General features: G+C 48.7%; 4 protein-coding genes across 4 annotated transcripts; 2 read left to right on the forward strand and 2 right to left on the reverse strand.

Annotated features, from left to right (window-relative positions):
• Nucleotides 1-77: 77 nt before the first annotated feature.
• C8Q69DRAFT_319871 (WD repeat protein) lies at nucleotides 78-3,914 on the reverse strand. The gene is made up of 3 exons (XM_028627349.1): nucleotides 3,791-3,914; nucleotides 1,030-3,738; nucleotides 78-982 (listed from the first exon to the last, which is right to left on the reverse strand). Exons 1-3 carry the CDS (start codon nucleotides 3,806-3,808, stop codon nucleotides 218-220), a joined length of 3,492 nt encoding a protein of 1,163 aa, XP_028483849.1. The 5' UTR covers nucleotides 3,809-3,914; the 3' UTR covers nucleotides 78-217.
• Nucleotides 3,915-3,954: 40 nt separating this feature from the next.
• C8Q69DRAFT_319888 (DNA excision repair protein Rad2) lies at nucleotides 3,955-7,912 on the forward strand. Its single transcript, XM_028627350.1, has one exon. It carries the CDS (start codon nucleotides 4,197-4,199, stop codon nucleotides 7,647-7,649), a length of 3,453 nt encoding a protein of 1,150 aa, XP_028483850.1. The 5' UTR covers nucleotides 3,955-4,196; the 3' UTR covers nucleotides 7,650-7,912.
• Nucleotides 7,913-8,811: 899 nt separating this feature from the next.
• On the forward strand, nucleotides 8,812-10,780 carry C8Q69DRAFT_319895 (primary component of eisosome). The gene is made up of 4 exons (XM_028627351.1): nucleotides 8,812-9,344; nucleotides 9,585-9,718; nucleotides 9,800-9,983; nucleotides 10,056-10,780. The coding sequence occupies exons 1-4, from the start codon at nucleotides 9,227-9,229 to the stop codon at nucleotides 10,697-10,699; spliced, it is 1,080 nt and encodes a 359-aa protein (XP_028483851.1). The 5' UTR covers nucleotides 8,812-9,226; the 3' UTR covers nucleotides 10,700-10,780.
• A 581-nt stretch (nucleotides 10,781-11,361) lies between these two features.
• Nucleotides 11,362-13,193, reverse strand: C8Q69DRAFT_473124 (phytanoyl-CoA dioxygenase family protein). Its single transcript, XM_028631021.1, has 3 exons — nucleotides 12,895-13,193; nucleotides 12,556-12,771; nucleotides 11,362-12,466 (listed from the first exon to the last, which is right to left on the reverse strand). Exons 2-3 carry the CDS (start codon nucleotides 12,727-12,729, stop codon nucleotides 11,705-11,707), a joined length of 936 nt encoding a protein of 311 aa, XP_028483852.1. The 5' UTR covers nucleotides 12,730-12,771; nucleotides 12,895-13,193; the 3' UTR covers nucleotides 11,362-11,704.
• Nucleotides 13,194-15,876: the final 2,683 nt, after the last annotated feature.

Consider the following 15,876-nt stretch of genomic DNA (forward strand, 5'->3'; position numbering starts at 1 on the left):
ACCGAGCTCTCTGCTGGACGCAAGCAGCAGTTTTAAGCGGCTCTTCGCAGCTGGATATTACCGACGGAATAGACGACATTCATTAATCCAAAGCTATTTTTCCACCAACCAGAAAATACTCAGATTCTCGTATCGGAATCTAAGATGAAAAGTCAAGTTGCAGAATGTTTTTGGGGATCTAACACGAGGCAGATTTTCATTTGTATGCTTGGGTATCCTAAGGAAACTGAATATCCAACATCTCCATCCCAACTCCACAGACGAGAAGCTTCAAGCCTTTTTCGGAATCGGAGTCTGCTGCCGGAGCGCGGATGATATCCATAGACGATATATCCGCAACCGGGGAATACCGATTTACTTTCTCAACGATATCAATGACGTCTGAACCTTTCTTTTCAAGGTCTATCGTAATTGACCATATTTTGATCCGGTGATCGTTGCCTGAAGTTGCAACAAGGAAGTTTCTTTGCGAACCGGTAGCATCTAGCATTTCCTTCGGGTAAGGAAGCACTTTGATTGTGGTTACAGAAGCTGCATGAGCATCGGGTATTGATACTGTTGTCACTTCAGCATCTTTGGCAACGTCGATGGTTGGCAGCGCGAGTAAGGAAATCGACAGTGCGTTATCATCTCCACCAGCAATAATAATTTTCATCGAGTCTGATAGATCCACGTATTCCATAGACTTGATGCTGTTCTGATGGATCTGATATCGTGTATATGAGGGCAGATCGGCGAGCTTTACAGCATCTGACAGAGCCGACGGCCGTGGAATAACTTTTGAGGACTCAACAAAGAAAAGAGGCTCCAGAATGTGACGCAGGTCCCAGACTGAAAAGTGCCCATCGGTGGCACAAGTTATCAGGTTGATTGAAGAATGGCACATTAAAAACTGTGCCCGAGTAAGACAATTGGTCATATATGTACCCTTTGCTAGCAGCGTAAACTGGGAGCCCGCGTCTGAGGACGTATAGTATAGGATCTAGAAAGTTAGCGCAGTCATAAATAGGAGGCTGTAGGCATATTTACCTTCACTGTCGAATTAGAGCAGACCAGACAGAATAAAAAGCGATCCTCCCCCTTTTCACTTGTTATGTCTAAGACGTCAAAGCTGGTTATTCGGAGATCAGACTGAGGGTCATCTTTCGGACAGGACGCCTCTTGGATGATCGCAAGACCGAACACCGGAATAGAGCGTGCTCTCCATACAAATAGCTCTTCTTGGCCCGCGCTTGTGAATAAGAATCTTCCATCTGACGACCACGTCACTTGCTGGAGTCCAGTATTATGTGGGTTAAGCACTCGCAAGCATTCGAAAGCTCCTCGTGGGCTATTCGCTGCTGAAGGCGCTGATTTGAATATGCGCACTGTTGTATCCTCGCCGCCTGTGGCAAAAAGGGCCTCCGAACTCTTTGTCGTCTCCATACACTTTATCTCTCGACCATGACTGCCCACACGAAGCGTTCTTTGCAAGGGGGTTGTCATTCGGACAGTGTATAAATTCTTGGCCTGGTTCCACAAGAATGTCCCACACCCAGGTAATGCCTGGATATTGCAGTATGCCCAGCTTCTGTGCACGCCTCCACAGCCAATGGTGAGCAGCTCAGATCGAGTTGATTCGTTCCAAATAACAAAATCTTTACTGCGGAAGCCATATAACATCAGATCACCAGTTTCTTTTTCAAAATAGGCGCCCTCAATAGTCTGTTTGAGGGAAGGTGAAGAACGATGGATTGTTTTGAGATGAACGGGACCTCCTGGTTCAGCTGCTGATCTCAACTCATGAAGACAGTAGAAGCTATCTCGGCCACAGGTTATGAAATAATCCACATGCGTGCCGTCCACATCAACGCGTGATAGGACATGTGTCTGAGAAGTGACCACGTCGAAGCCATGAACACGACGGATGCATATCAGAGGTTCCAAAGGTGCATCTGAGTGAACCGACATGTCATATAGCGCTAGGCCTCCAAGTAGCGACCCAAAGGTAATGTAACGGCGACCACAAAGATACAAAGAACTGGTTACCTTGAAAGTAGAAGGCAATGCCAGTTCAAAAGTGTCTACGTCCGGGCTCGAACCATCCAGTGACTTTATGACGATCAGATCAGCATAGTCGGAAGTAGCACGCGTTGCCAGGATGGAGAAAGAATCAGCCGGACTATCGTTAGAGGCCCCTTCTGTCTGATGATCAAGAACATAGAGGTCCATTGGCCGCCTGCCAGTCTCAGCAACGACTCTGATGGTCTTTGAATGGTGATCATATAGACGCATAAGACCGTTTGCGTTTCCTATCACCGCTAACCCTCGACGTGGCAGACTGGCGATGAAAGCGAAGGACGCGAGATCGGGTTCAGTGGATATTTCCTCCCAAGAGATCCGGTCATCTTGCTCGCACAGAGGGTTAGGTCCAGGGTGAAAGTGACCTATACGAATTTGTCCCTGGACAGTGACTGCAATGAAACAATCGTCGGTGACAAAGTCAAACGCTTTGATTCGGTCATCAGTCCTCACTAGTGTTTTCTCATCCTTCAGAGAAGCTTTAGCAGAAAGGACTTTGTTGTTGATAGGACCCAACTCTATGGCTTTCAGGCCACCATCAGCACCGCCTGTGTAGATTACGGTGCTGTTGGGTGCCCTGAGAATGTCTAAAGCCCATATGTGCTTTCCGGTATGATGATACAGGGTTGACAAATTTTCCAAGTGGAATTTGGGCTCCGACGAGAGATGATTGTCCCATGTAAGATTCCATAATTGGCAGGCTGCATCCTCGCCCCTAGAAACGAGGCTCACCGTAGGTTCAGATGACGTATGTAGGAAATGGATACCCCATATTCGTGCGGCGTGACCGAAGCATTCCGCGATGCAGTTTTCCGAGCTAAGAGAAGACGTCTCAGCATGACTACCGAATCCTGTCGTTCGAAGTTCGAACCCATCCGTAGAATATGCAGAAGGATCGTGGCGTGACGCTTTGGAACAGTCACTGATGTCCCAGATCCGGACCGTTCTGTCGTCACTGCAGCTTGCGAGTAACCGTCCTGGTTTACCATCACGTACGACAGCGATTTCAGGAGATATGTCGACGCCAAATATGGATCCCTGATGTCCAGTAAAAAAATGGTGAATAGACGTACAGTTATCTGTGAGAAAACTTCCATCTTCATCAAGAAAATAAGACCACACGACGATTTCACCAAAGACAGTCCCAGCAGCTATGAGGACATGTGTAGCAGAAAGTGCCAGGATGTCTGCGGAATATAGCATTGTTTTGACGCCTGTTGCTAGCTGTTGCAAATGAATCCCTGTCTCAGGGTTGATATCAAGAAGCAGCAACGCATTATGAGCCGTGACCAAATAAGCTCTATTCCGATTATCGTCCTCATGAGAAGCGCACGCATCGAGGATCCAGTCCGGAGCTGCATACTCGCGGCTTGCTACTGACAAGCATAGATGTTGGAACCCAACATCAGTTTTCAGATAGCTCAATCTGAGGACTCTCACTGAATGTCCACCCCACGTTAGGATCTGCACTTCATTCTGCCCACTGTTCTGCGATTTCTGTTCAGTAATTAGAAAGCCATGAACATTGTTCCTTTTGAAGGCCCTAGTTTCGGCTAGAACCACTCCAGTAGCCTCATTAATAATGCGGGTATAAGGACCCTGGCCATAGATTACTACATCGTACCCCTGCAGACTGAAGACTCTTATTCCAGATATTGGAAGGCAGGCATCGATGTGCTGGTTTTTGAGTCAGTGCCACATTTAAATACAGGCAATGGTGCACACTGACCTCAAGAGAGAGAGACATTGGGTACGAGACCCGCACCTACAGTCGTAGGTAAATATTGAAACCTCTGATGAGGTACTTCGATACTTGATCCCAATAATACTGCCTAGAGGCAGTTCTATTCTCCCACCTAGATTTTTGAATTATTCGATAGCATAAAAATGATCGTGCAATTGGATTACATAATCTCTCAAAATCTCCAAGTCGCACTTACCCATAAGCGGTTATATGAAGCACGTGATGTCGTGTCCCTCGTGTCAGATAAGTGGCGATGACGATAGTGGGAGCTATCGGCCATATTGCCTCTGCAGTACCACAGTCCTCTTCCATGAATCTCTGAAGGCTTTTCTCTGCTGTGTGCGATGAGTACTTCGTGCGCCACTGCTTATGAACGCGTCTACCCGACGCTATGGGTGTCACCGGTCTCTGGACTGTCGTCCAGCCATGCGCGCGCCCGGTCAAACTCGAGACTCTTAACAGGAAGAGACTCGCAGTTGACGCGTCCATTTGGATATATCAGTTCCTGAAAGCTGTTCGCGATAAAGAGGGAAATGCGCTGCGAAACTCCCATGTTGTTGGCTTCTTTCGCCGCATATGCAAGCTGCTCTACTTCGGGATTAAACCGGTGTTCGTATTCGATGGCGGAGCCCCCATTCTGAAAAGACAGACGATAGCGGCGAGGAAGAAAAGAAGGGAAGGTCGAAGGGAAGATGCCGTTAGGACCGCCGGGAAACTTCTTGCCGTTCAAATGCAGAGGTTGGCCCAAGATGAAGAGACCAAGAGGAAAGACTCGGGGAGGCAACCGCAAGAAGAGGAGGTGCCGGATAATGCAGTCTATGTGGATGAGATATTCATGACGGATAAGGAGAGACGGCAGAACCGCCAATTCCGAAAGAAGGATGCCTATCATCTTCCTGAAATGGATGTCTCTTTTGACAAGATGGGTGCACCTGAGGATCCCCGTATCATGTCGCATGAGGAACTCGAAGAGTATGCGCGACAATTTCACTCTGGGGAAGAAATAAACCTCTATGACTTCTCCAAAATTGATTTTGATAGTCCCTTCTTCCTCAGTCTACCTGCGACTGATCGATACAACATCTTGAATGCGGCCAGGCTACGCAGTAGACTCCGAATGGGTTACTCCAAGGAACAGCTGGATATCATGTTCCCGGATCGGATGGCCTTCTCTAAGTTCCAGATCGAACGTGTTAAGGAACGGAATGACCTTACGCAACGACTAATGAACATCAACGGTATGAACGGAGAGGACGCTATGTACGGAAACACTGCGGGTCAGAGAATTGCCGGAGAGCGTGGTCGAGAATATGTATTGGTGAAGAACAATGATGTTGAGGGCGGATGGGCTCTTGGTGTCGTGGGTAATGAAGGCCACAGAGAGCGACCGATCGATGTTGATCGCGATGATCAGCAGGAGGCAGCGGAGAATGAAGATTGGACTGATGACGAGGATGGCTTCGAGGATGTGCCCGTCGAGGGCTTGAATAGGCTTCCTAAGATCCCAGCCCTGCGGGAGGGAGTCTTTGATCAGTCTTTGAGCCGCCATGCACAGGAAATTGCTACAAGATTTGAACCGCCACTACAAGAGATTGATGACAACTCTCTTTTTGTAGAGGGCGCTACTGGTGATGATGAGCTTTTCGAGGGAGCCATGGAAAGCGAAGATGAAGACCTCCAAAAAGCTATTCAGATGTCCCTCCAGGTTCCAGAGGATGATTTGGTCCTTGAAGAGCCTATGGCTGCTCGTCCAGCTCCTCCGCCAGCTAATAGAGCAGAGGCAGTAGTGTCCCCTCCTGAAAGTGATGATGAGATGGACTTCGCATCCGCACTCGCGCGATCCAAGAAATCACAACCGAAACCGAAACCCAAATCCGCTGCTCCTCGTATTGACAATCCATTTGGGGGACCTCTGCCCTTTGAGTCTCTCAAAATAAGCATGAAAAAGAAACCTCAACATACTGGGACCGACAAGGAGTCTGATAGGGGGGTCAGCGAATCGACAAAGACACCCAAGAAACAACCTTTGCCTCCTTGGTTTTCTGGTAGCGATGAGGCTAAGAGGGATTTCATCAACGAAGAAGCAGGCGAGAAGTCTTTGGAGACATATCGACAAATTGCTGCGAACCCGGAGCACGAGTTCTTGACTGATTACAAGTCCCCGGGAGTTATCGACGTCGATAAGATGCCTGATTCGACAGAAGTAGTCGACCTTGAGGGAGACGATAGCAAGCGTCTGCACGAGGAGCCCAAACCAACGGCTTCGAAGCCGCCCGTCCGCATGGGTGATATAGCTGAAAAGATCAGGGCGGAACCACCATTGTCTAGGAAGTCAATTACTGAAGAGCCTGAAATCAGGCGGGGTGTGGCATCTTCAGCGACCGATGTTCCTAACGATGGACCGAAGAAGGCCGCCGATGAAAACTTACCAGACGCCCATGAGGAGCCTCTGGAATCTACTAGCCTGACAGCCAGAGATGAGAGCTACGAAGAAGAACGATCGCCCTCAGCAGAATTTGAAGATGTCGAGGTATCTGCCGCAAGTGCAGCGGGGTTTCCTCCTGCGGAATCGACTCCAGCAGCTGAAGTGCCCCCCGCATCTCAGGAATATATACCAGAGACAATGGACGTTTTGGTTGACGAGGCAGAAGATTATTCTGATCCAGAGGACGAAGATCTCATGAGACAGCTTGCAGCTGAGGCGGAGGAGCACGCCCGATTCGCTTCGACATTAAACTCTAAAAGCCAGGCGGAAAATATCCTCGTATACGAGGAAGAGCTGAAACAGTTGCGATCTCAGCAGAAGAAGGATCGCCGGGACGCGGACGAGGTGTCTCACATCATGGTCACAGAATGCCAACAGCTTCTCACTCTCTTTGGGCTTCCCTACATCACCGCACCCATGGAGGCGGAGGCACAGTGCGCCGAGCTGGTCTCTCTTGGCCTTGTCGATGGCATCGTGACCGATGACAGTGATATTTTTCTGTTTGGGGGAACGCGTGTTTACAAGAACATGTTCAACCAGAGCAAGTATGTTGAATGCTACCTGGCGTCCGACCTGGAAAAGGAGTATGCGCTGGACCGCCAGAAGCTGATTCAATTTGCACACCTCCTGGGGAGTGACTACACGGAGGGCATTCCTGGTGTGGGCCCTGTTACTGCCCTGGAGATTCTGACCGAGTTTGCCTCTCTCGATGAGTTTCGAGACTGGTGGACGCAGGTACAGATGGGGGTACAGATTCCTGATGACCCCCACGCCGCCTTTTATAAGAAATTTAAGAAGCATGCATCGAAGCTGTTTCTGCCGCCCTCCTTCCCTGACCGCCACGTGGACACTGCTTACCTGCAACCGGAAGTCGATTCGGATCCTTCTCCTTTCCAATGGGGCGTGCCTGATCTGAACGCGCTGCGCAACTTCCTCATGGCGACTATCGGATGGGACCAGCAGCGGACGGACGAGGTGCTGGTCCCCGTTATTCGTGATATGAACCAGCGAGAACAGGAAGGCACCCAGTCCAATATTACGAATTTCTTCAGCGGCACGCAGGGGGCTGGTGCTTTTGCGCCTCGGGTGCGGCCTGATGGCAAAGGCCGGATGGAGAAGGCGTTCCGCCGACTACGACAGGAAGCTGAAAGTCGACAGCAGCCTCAGACGGAGGAACCGGATGTCAGCCAAGCGGATGGAGACCGGCCCGATAGTGAGGCCAGCGTGAACCCAGCAACGGGTTCAAACGATGGGTCTCAGGGTCGGCCCAAGAGACGGGCTCCGCGGAGAGGACAGAGCTCCAAGACAGCTGCTCCCACCAAGAGACGGAAGACCGCCGCGAGTAGGGAGCCATCATGAACCTTACGCAACAAATACACCTACCAGGTCCATAGCAATGGCGTTTGTTGGGTCGGGATGTCGAGGGCATACATAGCATAGAAGCCGCCGGTCCCGCGTGCAAAGAAAAATATAATAATTTTCATTTGCCATCTATTGGAGTTTGGACACTGATCTTTCTGGCTTGAAGTTTTCTAGTATATGATGACATTGGGAACCCTGTAACTAGTGATTTCCTTGCAGGGCTGACCAAGATGGCTGGGTTCATTTGCGCTGTGGAGATTTGAGTCTCTCTCTCTCTCTAGGGTCTTGGTGTATTACTCTCCAGACGGAGACCAACTCCGGAATCGAAAAAGCCTTACAACGATTGGATCCTCTTCTCCACCAAGGCTGTGATCGAGCTGTCCAAGGGTCAGTCGAACGCACCGTGGGGAATTCCAATGCCACACCTGGGGTTGTGTGTCCACGAGAAGATGTCTGCCAATTGCCTTGCTACCAACGAGCTACCATAAGAAGGCCATGACGATCGATTGGCCGCCTTTCTCTTTATGAACTCATTGCTCCGTACTCTACATCGTAGTTGTGCTTGGTAGAGAATCTTTTCCTCGTTTTCTTCTTTTTTTTTTTATTTTTTTGCTTTCTTTCCAGCGGATCGGAATGGGAAACGGTCGATGACGTCGGCGACGGGAAAGGCCAATGATGACGTCGGACGGACATGGAGATACTCGAGAGATTATCGCTAACTCGAGGATGTAACAATATTATAAAATTAGAGTAGACGATGAGAACTGATTAATTGACTACTTAACTCAGTAAACGAACTGATGATCATCGATCACCCATGTCATGTAGTTAAATAGATAGTCTTCTCGTAGGGCCATCGCGATCGCCATCGTTACCCCGGAGATCTGCCGTCACCAAGAGGTTCCTGCGTCGATGCTGGATTGATATTATTATTATCATAGTCAACGTAGTAGCTAACTAACGAATTAATTAATTAATTAATTCCTCTCTGACAAATCGAGTCTATCTAGTCAGTTCATCCCATGACCATCTGAGATAATAACCATAACCAACTTCCAGTAATCCCATTGATGATCTGCCGTCTCCGTCCAGCTTGGGCAGCGCAGCCGCATTGGGACAACTAGCCGAGCGGTCGCCGACGTCACCGGCGGCTCTGCTCTGGGACGTTCAAGAGAGAGAGAGAGAGAAGAAGCCTTTATATCATCCCCGTCAGTCCGTCAACGCTCGCTCAGTCCATCTCCAGCTTCCCATCTGCTCTGACAGACGCAATTGACAACTTCCCACGTCTTACTTGTGGTACTGGCTGCGAACTGATTACATTGCCCTGTCGATTCCGCCCAGCTCCGTCGAGCTGCCCTGCTCTACCACACTCATCATCGCATCCGGATTGCTGGTCTTGCTACCAACCCAGAAAACCATATCTTCCCCCCCTCCTCGCACACGTCACTCCTGCGCAGTGTCTTCACGGGACGCTCGGTGCAATTCGATAAATCCAACCATCCTTGCTTTGCTACCTCAGTCCAGCTATCCTTCCATCGAACCCCGCCCTCAAGGCAGACCAGCCAGCATCCACCATGCATCGCACGTATTCTATGCGCCAGACGCGCGCTCCAACCGCTGCCCAGCTGGAGAACCCACCGCCTCCGCCATCGTCGACCAAGACCGGTCGGATCTTCGGAAAGGGTGGCTTTGGTGAGTCCATTCGTCGTGTTGTTGCGAGCTCCTCTCCTTCGCCCGGGTTCCTTTCTCACAAGTGGTCAAATCCTCACCGGTCATTGGGGCGGCGGAAGTGCATCTGCGCTGGCCCTCAATGGCATGGGGTTTCTGTCCGCTTGCTGGGGAGATGACCGCGGGGGGAGGGGGGATCCCCAGCTGTAACGGGAGATATCTATAGATGGCTCACGGATCAACTAACAGGTGGTGACAACGCAGGCCATGCTTTTCGCAAGTCGGCCGCCGGCGCTTTCGGACCGGATCTGGCTAAGAAGCTCTCGCAACTGGTGAAGATGGAGAAGAACGTCATGCGCAGCATGGAATTGGTGGGAAGAGAGAGGATGGAAGTTGCGGTATGTGTTTATGGGGATGATTATGATGCTGGGTATTCTTCAAGAGATCGTTGATGCTAACGCGGTCCTTCCTCACTGTAGCAACAACTTTCCATCTGGGGCGAGAACTGTGATGAGGATGTCTCCGACGTCACTGATAAGCTGGGGGTCTTGATCTACGAGATTGGAGAGCTCGAGGACCAGTTCGTCGACCGTTATGACCAGTACCGCATTACCATGAAGAGCATTCGCAACATTGAGGCTTCTGTGCAGCCCAGCAGAGACCGTAAGTTTTGATTTTTTTTTTTTCTAATCACGTCTGGAATGCTACGATTCTAACAGATCCTTCCTCATTTAGGCAAGCAAAAGATCACCGACGAAATTGCCAAGCTCAAGTACAAGGAGCCCAACTCCCCCCGGATCGTCGTCCTCGAGCAGGAGCTGGTTCGTGCGGAGGCCGAGTCCCTGGTCGCTGAGGCTCAGCTCTCCAACATCACACGAGAGAAGCTGAAGGCTGCCATGAACTACCAGTTCGACGCTCTCCGCGAACATTGTGAGAAGGTTGCTATCATTGCCGGCTACGGAAAGCATCTCCTGGATCTCATCGATGACACGCCCGTGACTCCCGGAGAGACCCGCCAGGCCTATGATGGCTACGAGGCCAGCAAGGCGATCATCCAGGACTGCGAGGATGCCCTCACCAACTGGGTCACCTCCAAGGCTGCTGTCCGGTCGAGCTTGTCGACCCGTTCTCGCACCCTCTCCCAGCGCCGCCGCAACAACGCGTCCAAGAACGGTGAGGGGGTGGACTTGGCCAGCCAGGATCAGCCCATGAGGGGAGACAGAGATTCCTGGCTGCCGGCTGACCAGCACCCGAGTTACAACCAGGAAGAAAACGAGCAATACCAAGACGGTACAGACGAGGAGCCTATCGAGGTGGCTGGCGCCAACGGAGAGCAGCGTGGCCGCGTAGAGGAGAGGGAATCCATCGTCACCGCCTAAGCCTATCCTACCCTCTGCTCACTCTTCTATGACTGTCAGATGACCGCTTCTTCCACTCGCTATTATCACTGGTCCTGTAATAGTACCTACCTCACTCTCGTTCTGTCCCTCATCGACCGTCACTGGTCGCAGTGCACAGCCTCGTGACAAACATGTCACTTTATGTCCTGTGGGTTTCGCGCCGTGTTTGATGATTTCTCTGTCCAGATTTTTCGGTTCTCAGTCTCTCTTTTACCGGACAGAGACCGAAATTCCAGAACTCCAAAAAAGGAAGGGATCCAAGACACCTCTCTCCTTATCCCCCCTCCTCGTGATCCGACGGATGATACATACGCACCTTTTTACGTCTATTGTTGCAATTGTCTCTATTCTATCCCGATTTGATATTGTTCTTTTTTCCCTAGGCTAGGATAAGGGACATGGGAATTACGACGCCCAGAGGCTGGCTTTTTTCATGTTGTTATTAATGTCGAACGAACTTAATACTCTAATCAATCAATCAGTCTTAATCATGTCTTATCTTGTTCTTCTCTAATAAGAATAATATATCTAGCGTCTGATCGAATAGCTCGGATTCTACTTTTTATCAAAGTAGGTAGTTAGAGTAGTTAATTATGTCATGGTCAATTACGTCATGATAAAATATCAGTAACTTAGTTAACTTACTACCTAGGTCTTCGGTAATACTGACAATGGATTTTCTGCAGGAGAAAGGAAACGAAGCTATTGACGCTTCTGCTGCTTGTAGAGGACGGTCTCAGCGGAGTGGCATGGCAGGCCAATTCGATCTCGCCCAGGAGGCCCAGGATGACCAGCCAAGGGATCTGCGTTAGGGAGTCAGAAAACCCATCAATCGTGATACAAAATACAGTGTCCTCCAAGAAAAATTACTTCCTCACTTTCTCATTTTCTGTTTTTGTCGATGCGGTGGACACATTACAGCATAACTGAACTTGGGTCAAGTTGCGTGATTCCCTATTTGGGAAATATCTAGCAACTACCTACCTACGCTTCACTCTTACTCGGCTCCTGCGACGGATCCAGATCACCAATAAAATCATCCGTAGTATCCCCCCTCAGATAATCAATGGGCCGGCGAAAATCAGCAAATCCAATATTCGGACTCGAGACAGAGTATCCAAGCACCTTCTGCGCCTCCGGACTCCAAGTCAGAACATCCTCGGGCTTATTGACAAGATAGATATTCTCCTCCTGTCTCATATACCCTCTGACATAAAATAGTCCATGCACAGTCCTCTTCTCATTCTGGGTAATATTCGCTCCCCCTGCATGATACGTCCCACCGAGCATGACAAACGCATCTCCCACATCCATCTCCGCATAGCATACCTCCTCGACCTTGGGTGCCCTGTCGGAACCCCAGAGATGACTCCCGGGTATAGCTTGCGTTGCGCCATTCTCAAAAGTCGTCTTTACACCGGGGATCAGAAACGCTAACTCGACATCAGAGCCCAAGCGATATCCGGTTTCTGTCTGGTCTTCATGGTCCATGTGATAGTTCTTGTCGTCGCGATGAAGCCGTTGTGCTTTGGCTCCTGGGCCGATTTCCATCGTCAGAGCAACGGAGACAACAGCCTCGCTGGTATACGTATGCTTGGTCAACCCGTAGTAATTCTGCGTTGTCTTATCGACAAACGTCGCTGTGAGCTGGCGGATTAAAGGGTCGATGATCCATTTTTCGCGTGCGTTTACGCTCCTGCCTCCGAGGTTTGTGCAGCGACGAGTCTCGGGAGGGTAGAGATCTCCCTGGATTCGATCACAGTGTTAACTTGTAAAGGTATTAAAAAAAAAGGTGAAATGGTCCTGCGGTTCATCAGTCCATGTTGTAAACGTACCTTCCATGGCTTATCAGCATCTAGATACGGTCTGGTATCGGCATTTACTGCATCGACCGTCTCCTTGTCTGTGAAATTCTTAATTATACAGCATCCATCATCGATGATGGCCTGTATGATCTTTGTCGGTTCAAATCGATCGATCCGTTGGAGCTGCGGTAGAGCGTGTGGCATCGTGGAAACCAGAGAGAGAGATTTGGTGCAGATATAACGCCCCTAAGTATGCGAAGATCGATCAATGTAAATTATAGTGACACCACTTATATCCTAGGACGTTGATAATGTTTTCTCCCAGATAGAATTCTGAAGAGGAATTTAAGAAATATATAATAATACAACCTTACTCAGGTCCTGTAAAACATCCCATCCCTCCCTCCAGGCGTGATTGGTGATATCTGATAAGGATAACGCATCGTTATCAGCGGTAATGCCGAACGACACCGACCGGAAACTGTGGCAGATTCCCGTATGGTTTGTTCTAGAGTGGGGAGCGGAGTTGAATCTTGGCAGGGAATAATGCGCTTATATCTGGACAAAGCTCGTCTTGAAATCATCGCATAACATGTGGTTATGAGGTGTAGTAGTAGATGGTAGAACAAGAATGAGGATGAGAAGAAGAAGAAGAAGAAGAAGAAGAATAGCGACGGTTGTAGATATACCCTATTGCTTGGCGGAAGCCTTCCGTGGTGAGTATGCAATCGTATCGAATCGCCTGGTTTTCCTAGAGCTGTTATCGTTCTTATCGACTAGATAGATATGCAAGAGTAGAGAAGCTCTTTGTATAGTACAGTATTTCAGAAAAGCTCATAACCCGAGACGGCCGACCTGGTAACCCCTTTATGATTGATTGAATAGGTAGCTGTCCTTCATACCATAGATAAGTTCAATATTAAATTCTTCCACGCGGATTTAATGAAGTACAGGATCCTAAACATGCAACGTAAAATTCGAGCTCTAGCTGACATTATTCACTTTATATCCTTCACGAGTGCTCAATAAAGCAGAATAGATCCCATCCTTCTTCACTGCGTGATTACATGATCCGGCATGTTTCTTCGTTGCATAAACAGATGAAGTCTTAGAGAAAAACACGAGACTTAAAAGGCATAGCGTTTTACAAAAGCGCATTTCTGCTAACTATACATCATACTAGAACATTATCTTCAATGTTTAGCTCTCATGGAAGGAAATCACTATTTCTTCCTATTAAAAGTAATATCGCCGAACTTACGTATATATATATATATACATCCAAGTTATTCCATACCTTGTCCCTTGATTCCGTCAGCTTCCCTTACTCACTTCCTAATTCCCTTCAAAATAACAATTATATCCGTGGATCCTTATTCCCGAATTAATATCCCTGATATCGTAATTACATAGCCTCACTATTCCTCCCCTGCTATATAACGCCAGGGGTTCGGTGCAGTATCTAGTCACCTGAAACTGTAGTATATACGAGGACGACAGAGTACCGCATCCTGCAGCGCCACCTAGCGATCAGGATGCATATAATACTGTCGTTTACTACGCCTTTTGAATAGATTTTCTTTACTAAAGGAGAGCTTTTTATCAAAGTTGAAAAGAGCAGACAGTGTCAAGTTTAAGTTGCGGGGACGCTTCAACGGTAGTGGCAGCCACTGAAGGAGGAACGGGAAACCAGACAATAAGAAACTGCAGAGGAACTGTTCTCTCCGGTACGGATGGATGGATGGATGGATGGAGCATCGAATATAGTCTGATTTGCCTAATGAGCAAGCATTTTATGTCTATATTACTTCCATCTGAGTCGTTTGTACTGTATCCTATGGTACTGCTCGATCTTATCGGTCCTCTAGTCTAGAACTATGACGCCTTTCGAATTTCGCTAATACCTGAGGGGCCCATGGGATTCTGCCCGGGATGAAATAATAAGCGCATACTATGCGCACCAATAGTTTCTAGGGTTATTGCTGGATGTATTTCCATTGCAATTCACCCTATCTCCTTGCTGAAATAGATTACAAACGATGAGAAAAGAACAGTGATTATATAGATCAAAACGGACACAAGAAATAATAGTTAAAAAAGCTTACCATGCCCTACGCCCTCACAGTTAACAGGTACGATACCCCGGAAAGGTCCGGGAAGACCTAGAAAACCCCCGCAAAGTCCCGAAAATACAGCGCTCCTTTTCTTTGGAAGCCTGGAAGGGAAATGTGCCGGGGTCCAGACGGACAGCCCTACCTACCTATAGTCGAGTCCGGGCTGCAGAGATATGAACAGCGATCAGAGCTAACTAATAATAATCCCTCGATCATCTAGCGCAAAAAGATGATCTGCACAGTTAAAAAAAATGACAGGATATGCACTGAGGATCACGCCTTTTCCTTCCTGGATGGTACCAAGCTCATAAGGCGGTGCAGTATGGTAGGAAGAATCGAAGACACAATGATGCGGAGGGATGGCGTGATTTGTGAGTGAGTGTGTTGCATCGCGTGCATCAGCTGGCTTCCTTCAGCTCTCCCTAGGAATACTACCTACCTAGTTACATGAAGTGTGCCAGGTGGTGGAGACGATGTCTTGATTGATCTTTGAGTAGTTTAGATTTGTTCTGTAGATCGTAGGAAGTCAAGGGTGGTGAGGCATAAATGAGGCAGTAGATGGCTCGATGATGAGCGGGAAATGTGATCGAAGTTAGCAAGTGTAATGTCTATTTGGGTTTCTCAGACTACTTGAGATCGACCAGACAGAGGTTCAGACAAATGGAGAAAGGCTGGGAGATCTTTGGCCGATTCTAAATTCTGGAGGTTGAAAGGTCTTGGACGTATTGCTATCGCTCTTGGATAACATCCGTACTTTCCATCGTGATCACATGGAATTAAACCCCCAGCAAAGAGATGGGAGCTTTCGTAGCAGGGTATACAGGTAACCTACGGTTGCCTGCCTCGAATTGCCTATCCCATTATCCCATGCAGCAGTAGTTCTGCTCTCTCCTCCTTCGTGATCAGGGCTGATCATGGCGAGATGGAAACCGAGACCCAAGGTCTCAAGTTGTGACGCAATGTTACAGCGCAGGGTACAGCCAGGAGACTCATCGATGATGACAATCACCGTAAGTCTCTACATCGGAAGAGGAAGGGCAAATGGACGATGGCAAGAAAGCCGAGAATCGACCAATATTCGTCGGGGCTATATAAGTAATTATAGTTAATCTTCTCAAGCTTAGATAGCTGAGTTCTCTGCTCCACGAGATAAAGTGGTCGTCGTAAAGGGAATGAGCACGAGGCAAAGACGTGTAGCCACCATTCACCGTATACAAAAAAAGCAAGGCAGAATAGA

Source organism: Paecilomyces variotii (assembly GCF_004022145.1).
Source record: "Paecilomyces variotii strain CBS 101075 chromosome Unknown C8Q69scaffold_8, whole genome shotgun sequence".
Classification (NCBI taxonomy): Eukaryota; Fungi; Ascomycota; class Eurotiomycetes; order Eurotiales; family Thermoascaceae; genus Paecilomyces; species Paecilomyces variotii.

Excerpts from the sequence above, each read along its gene's own strand:
- C8Q69DRAFT_319871 (XM_028627349.1), bottom strand. Across the intron at positions 983-1,029 it reads GCTCTAATTCGACAGTGAAG|ATCCTATACTATACGTCCTC; the intron begins GTAAATATGCCT and ends CTAACTTTCTAG.
- C8Q69DRAFT_319888 (XM_028627350.1), top strand. The coding sequence starts at position 4,197 with ATGGGTGTCACCGGTCTCTGGACTGTCGTCCAGCCATGCGCGCGCCCG.
- C8Q69DRAFT_473124 (XM_028631021.1), bottom strand. The coding sequence starts at position 12,729 with ATGCCACACGCTCTACCGCAGCTCCAACGGATCGATCGATTTGAACCG. Across the intron at positions 12,467-12,555 it reads ATGCTGATAAGCCATGGAAG|GGAGATCTCTACCCTCCCGA; the intron begins GTACGTTTACAA and ends GATCGAATCCAG.
- C8Q69DRAFT_319895 (XM_028627351.1), top strand. The coding sequence starts at position 9,227 with ATGCATCGCACGTATTCTATGCGCCAGACGCGCGCTCCAACCGCTGCC. Across the intron at positions 9,719-9,799 it reads GAGAGAGGATGGAAGTTGCG|CAACAACTTTCCATCTGGGG; the intron begins GTATGTGTTTAT and ends TCCTCACTGTAG. Across the intron at positions 9,984-10,055 it reads TGTGCAGCCCAGCAGAGACC|GCAAGCAAAAGATCACCGAC; the intron begins GTAAGTTTTGAT and ends TTCCTCATTTAG.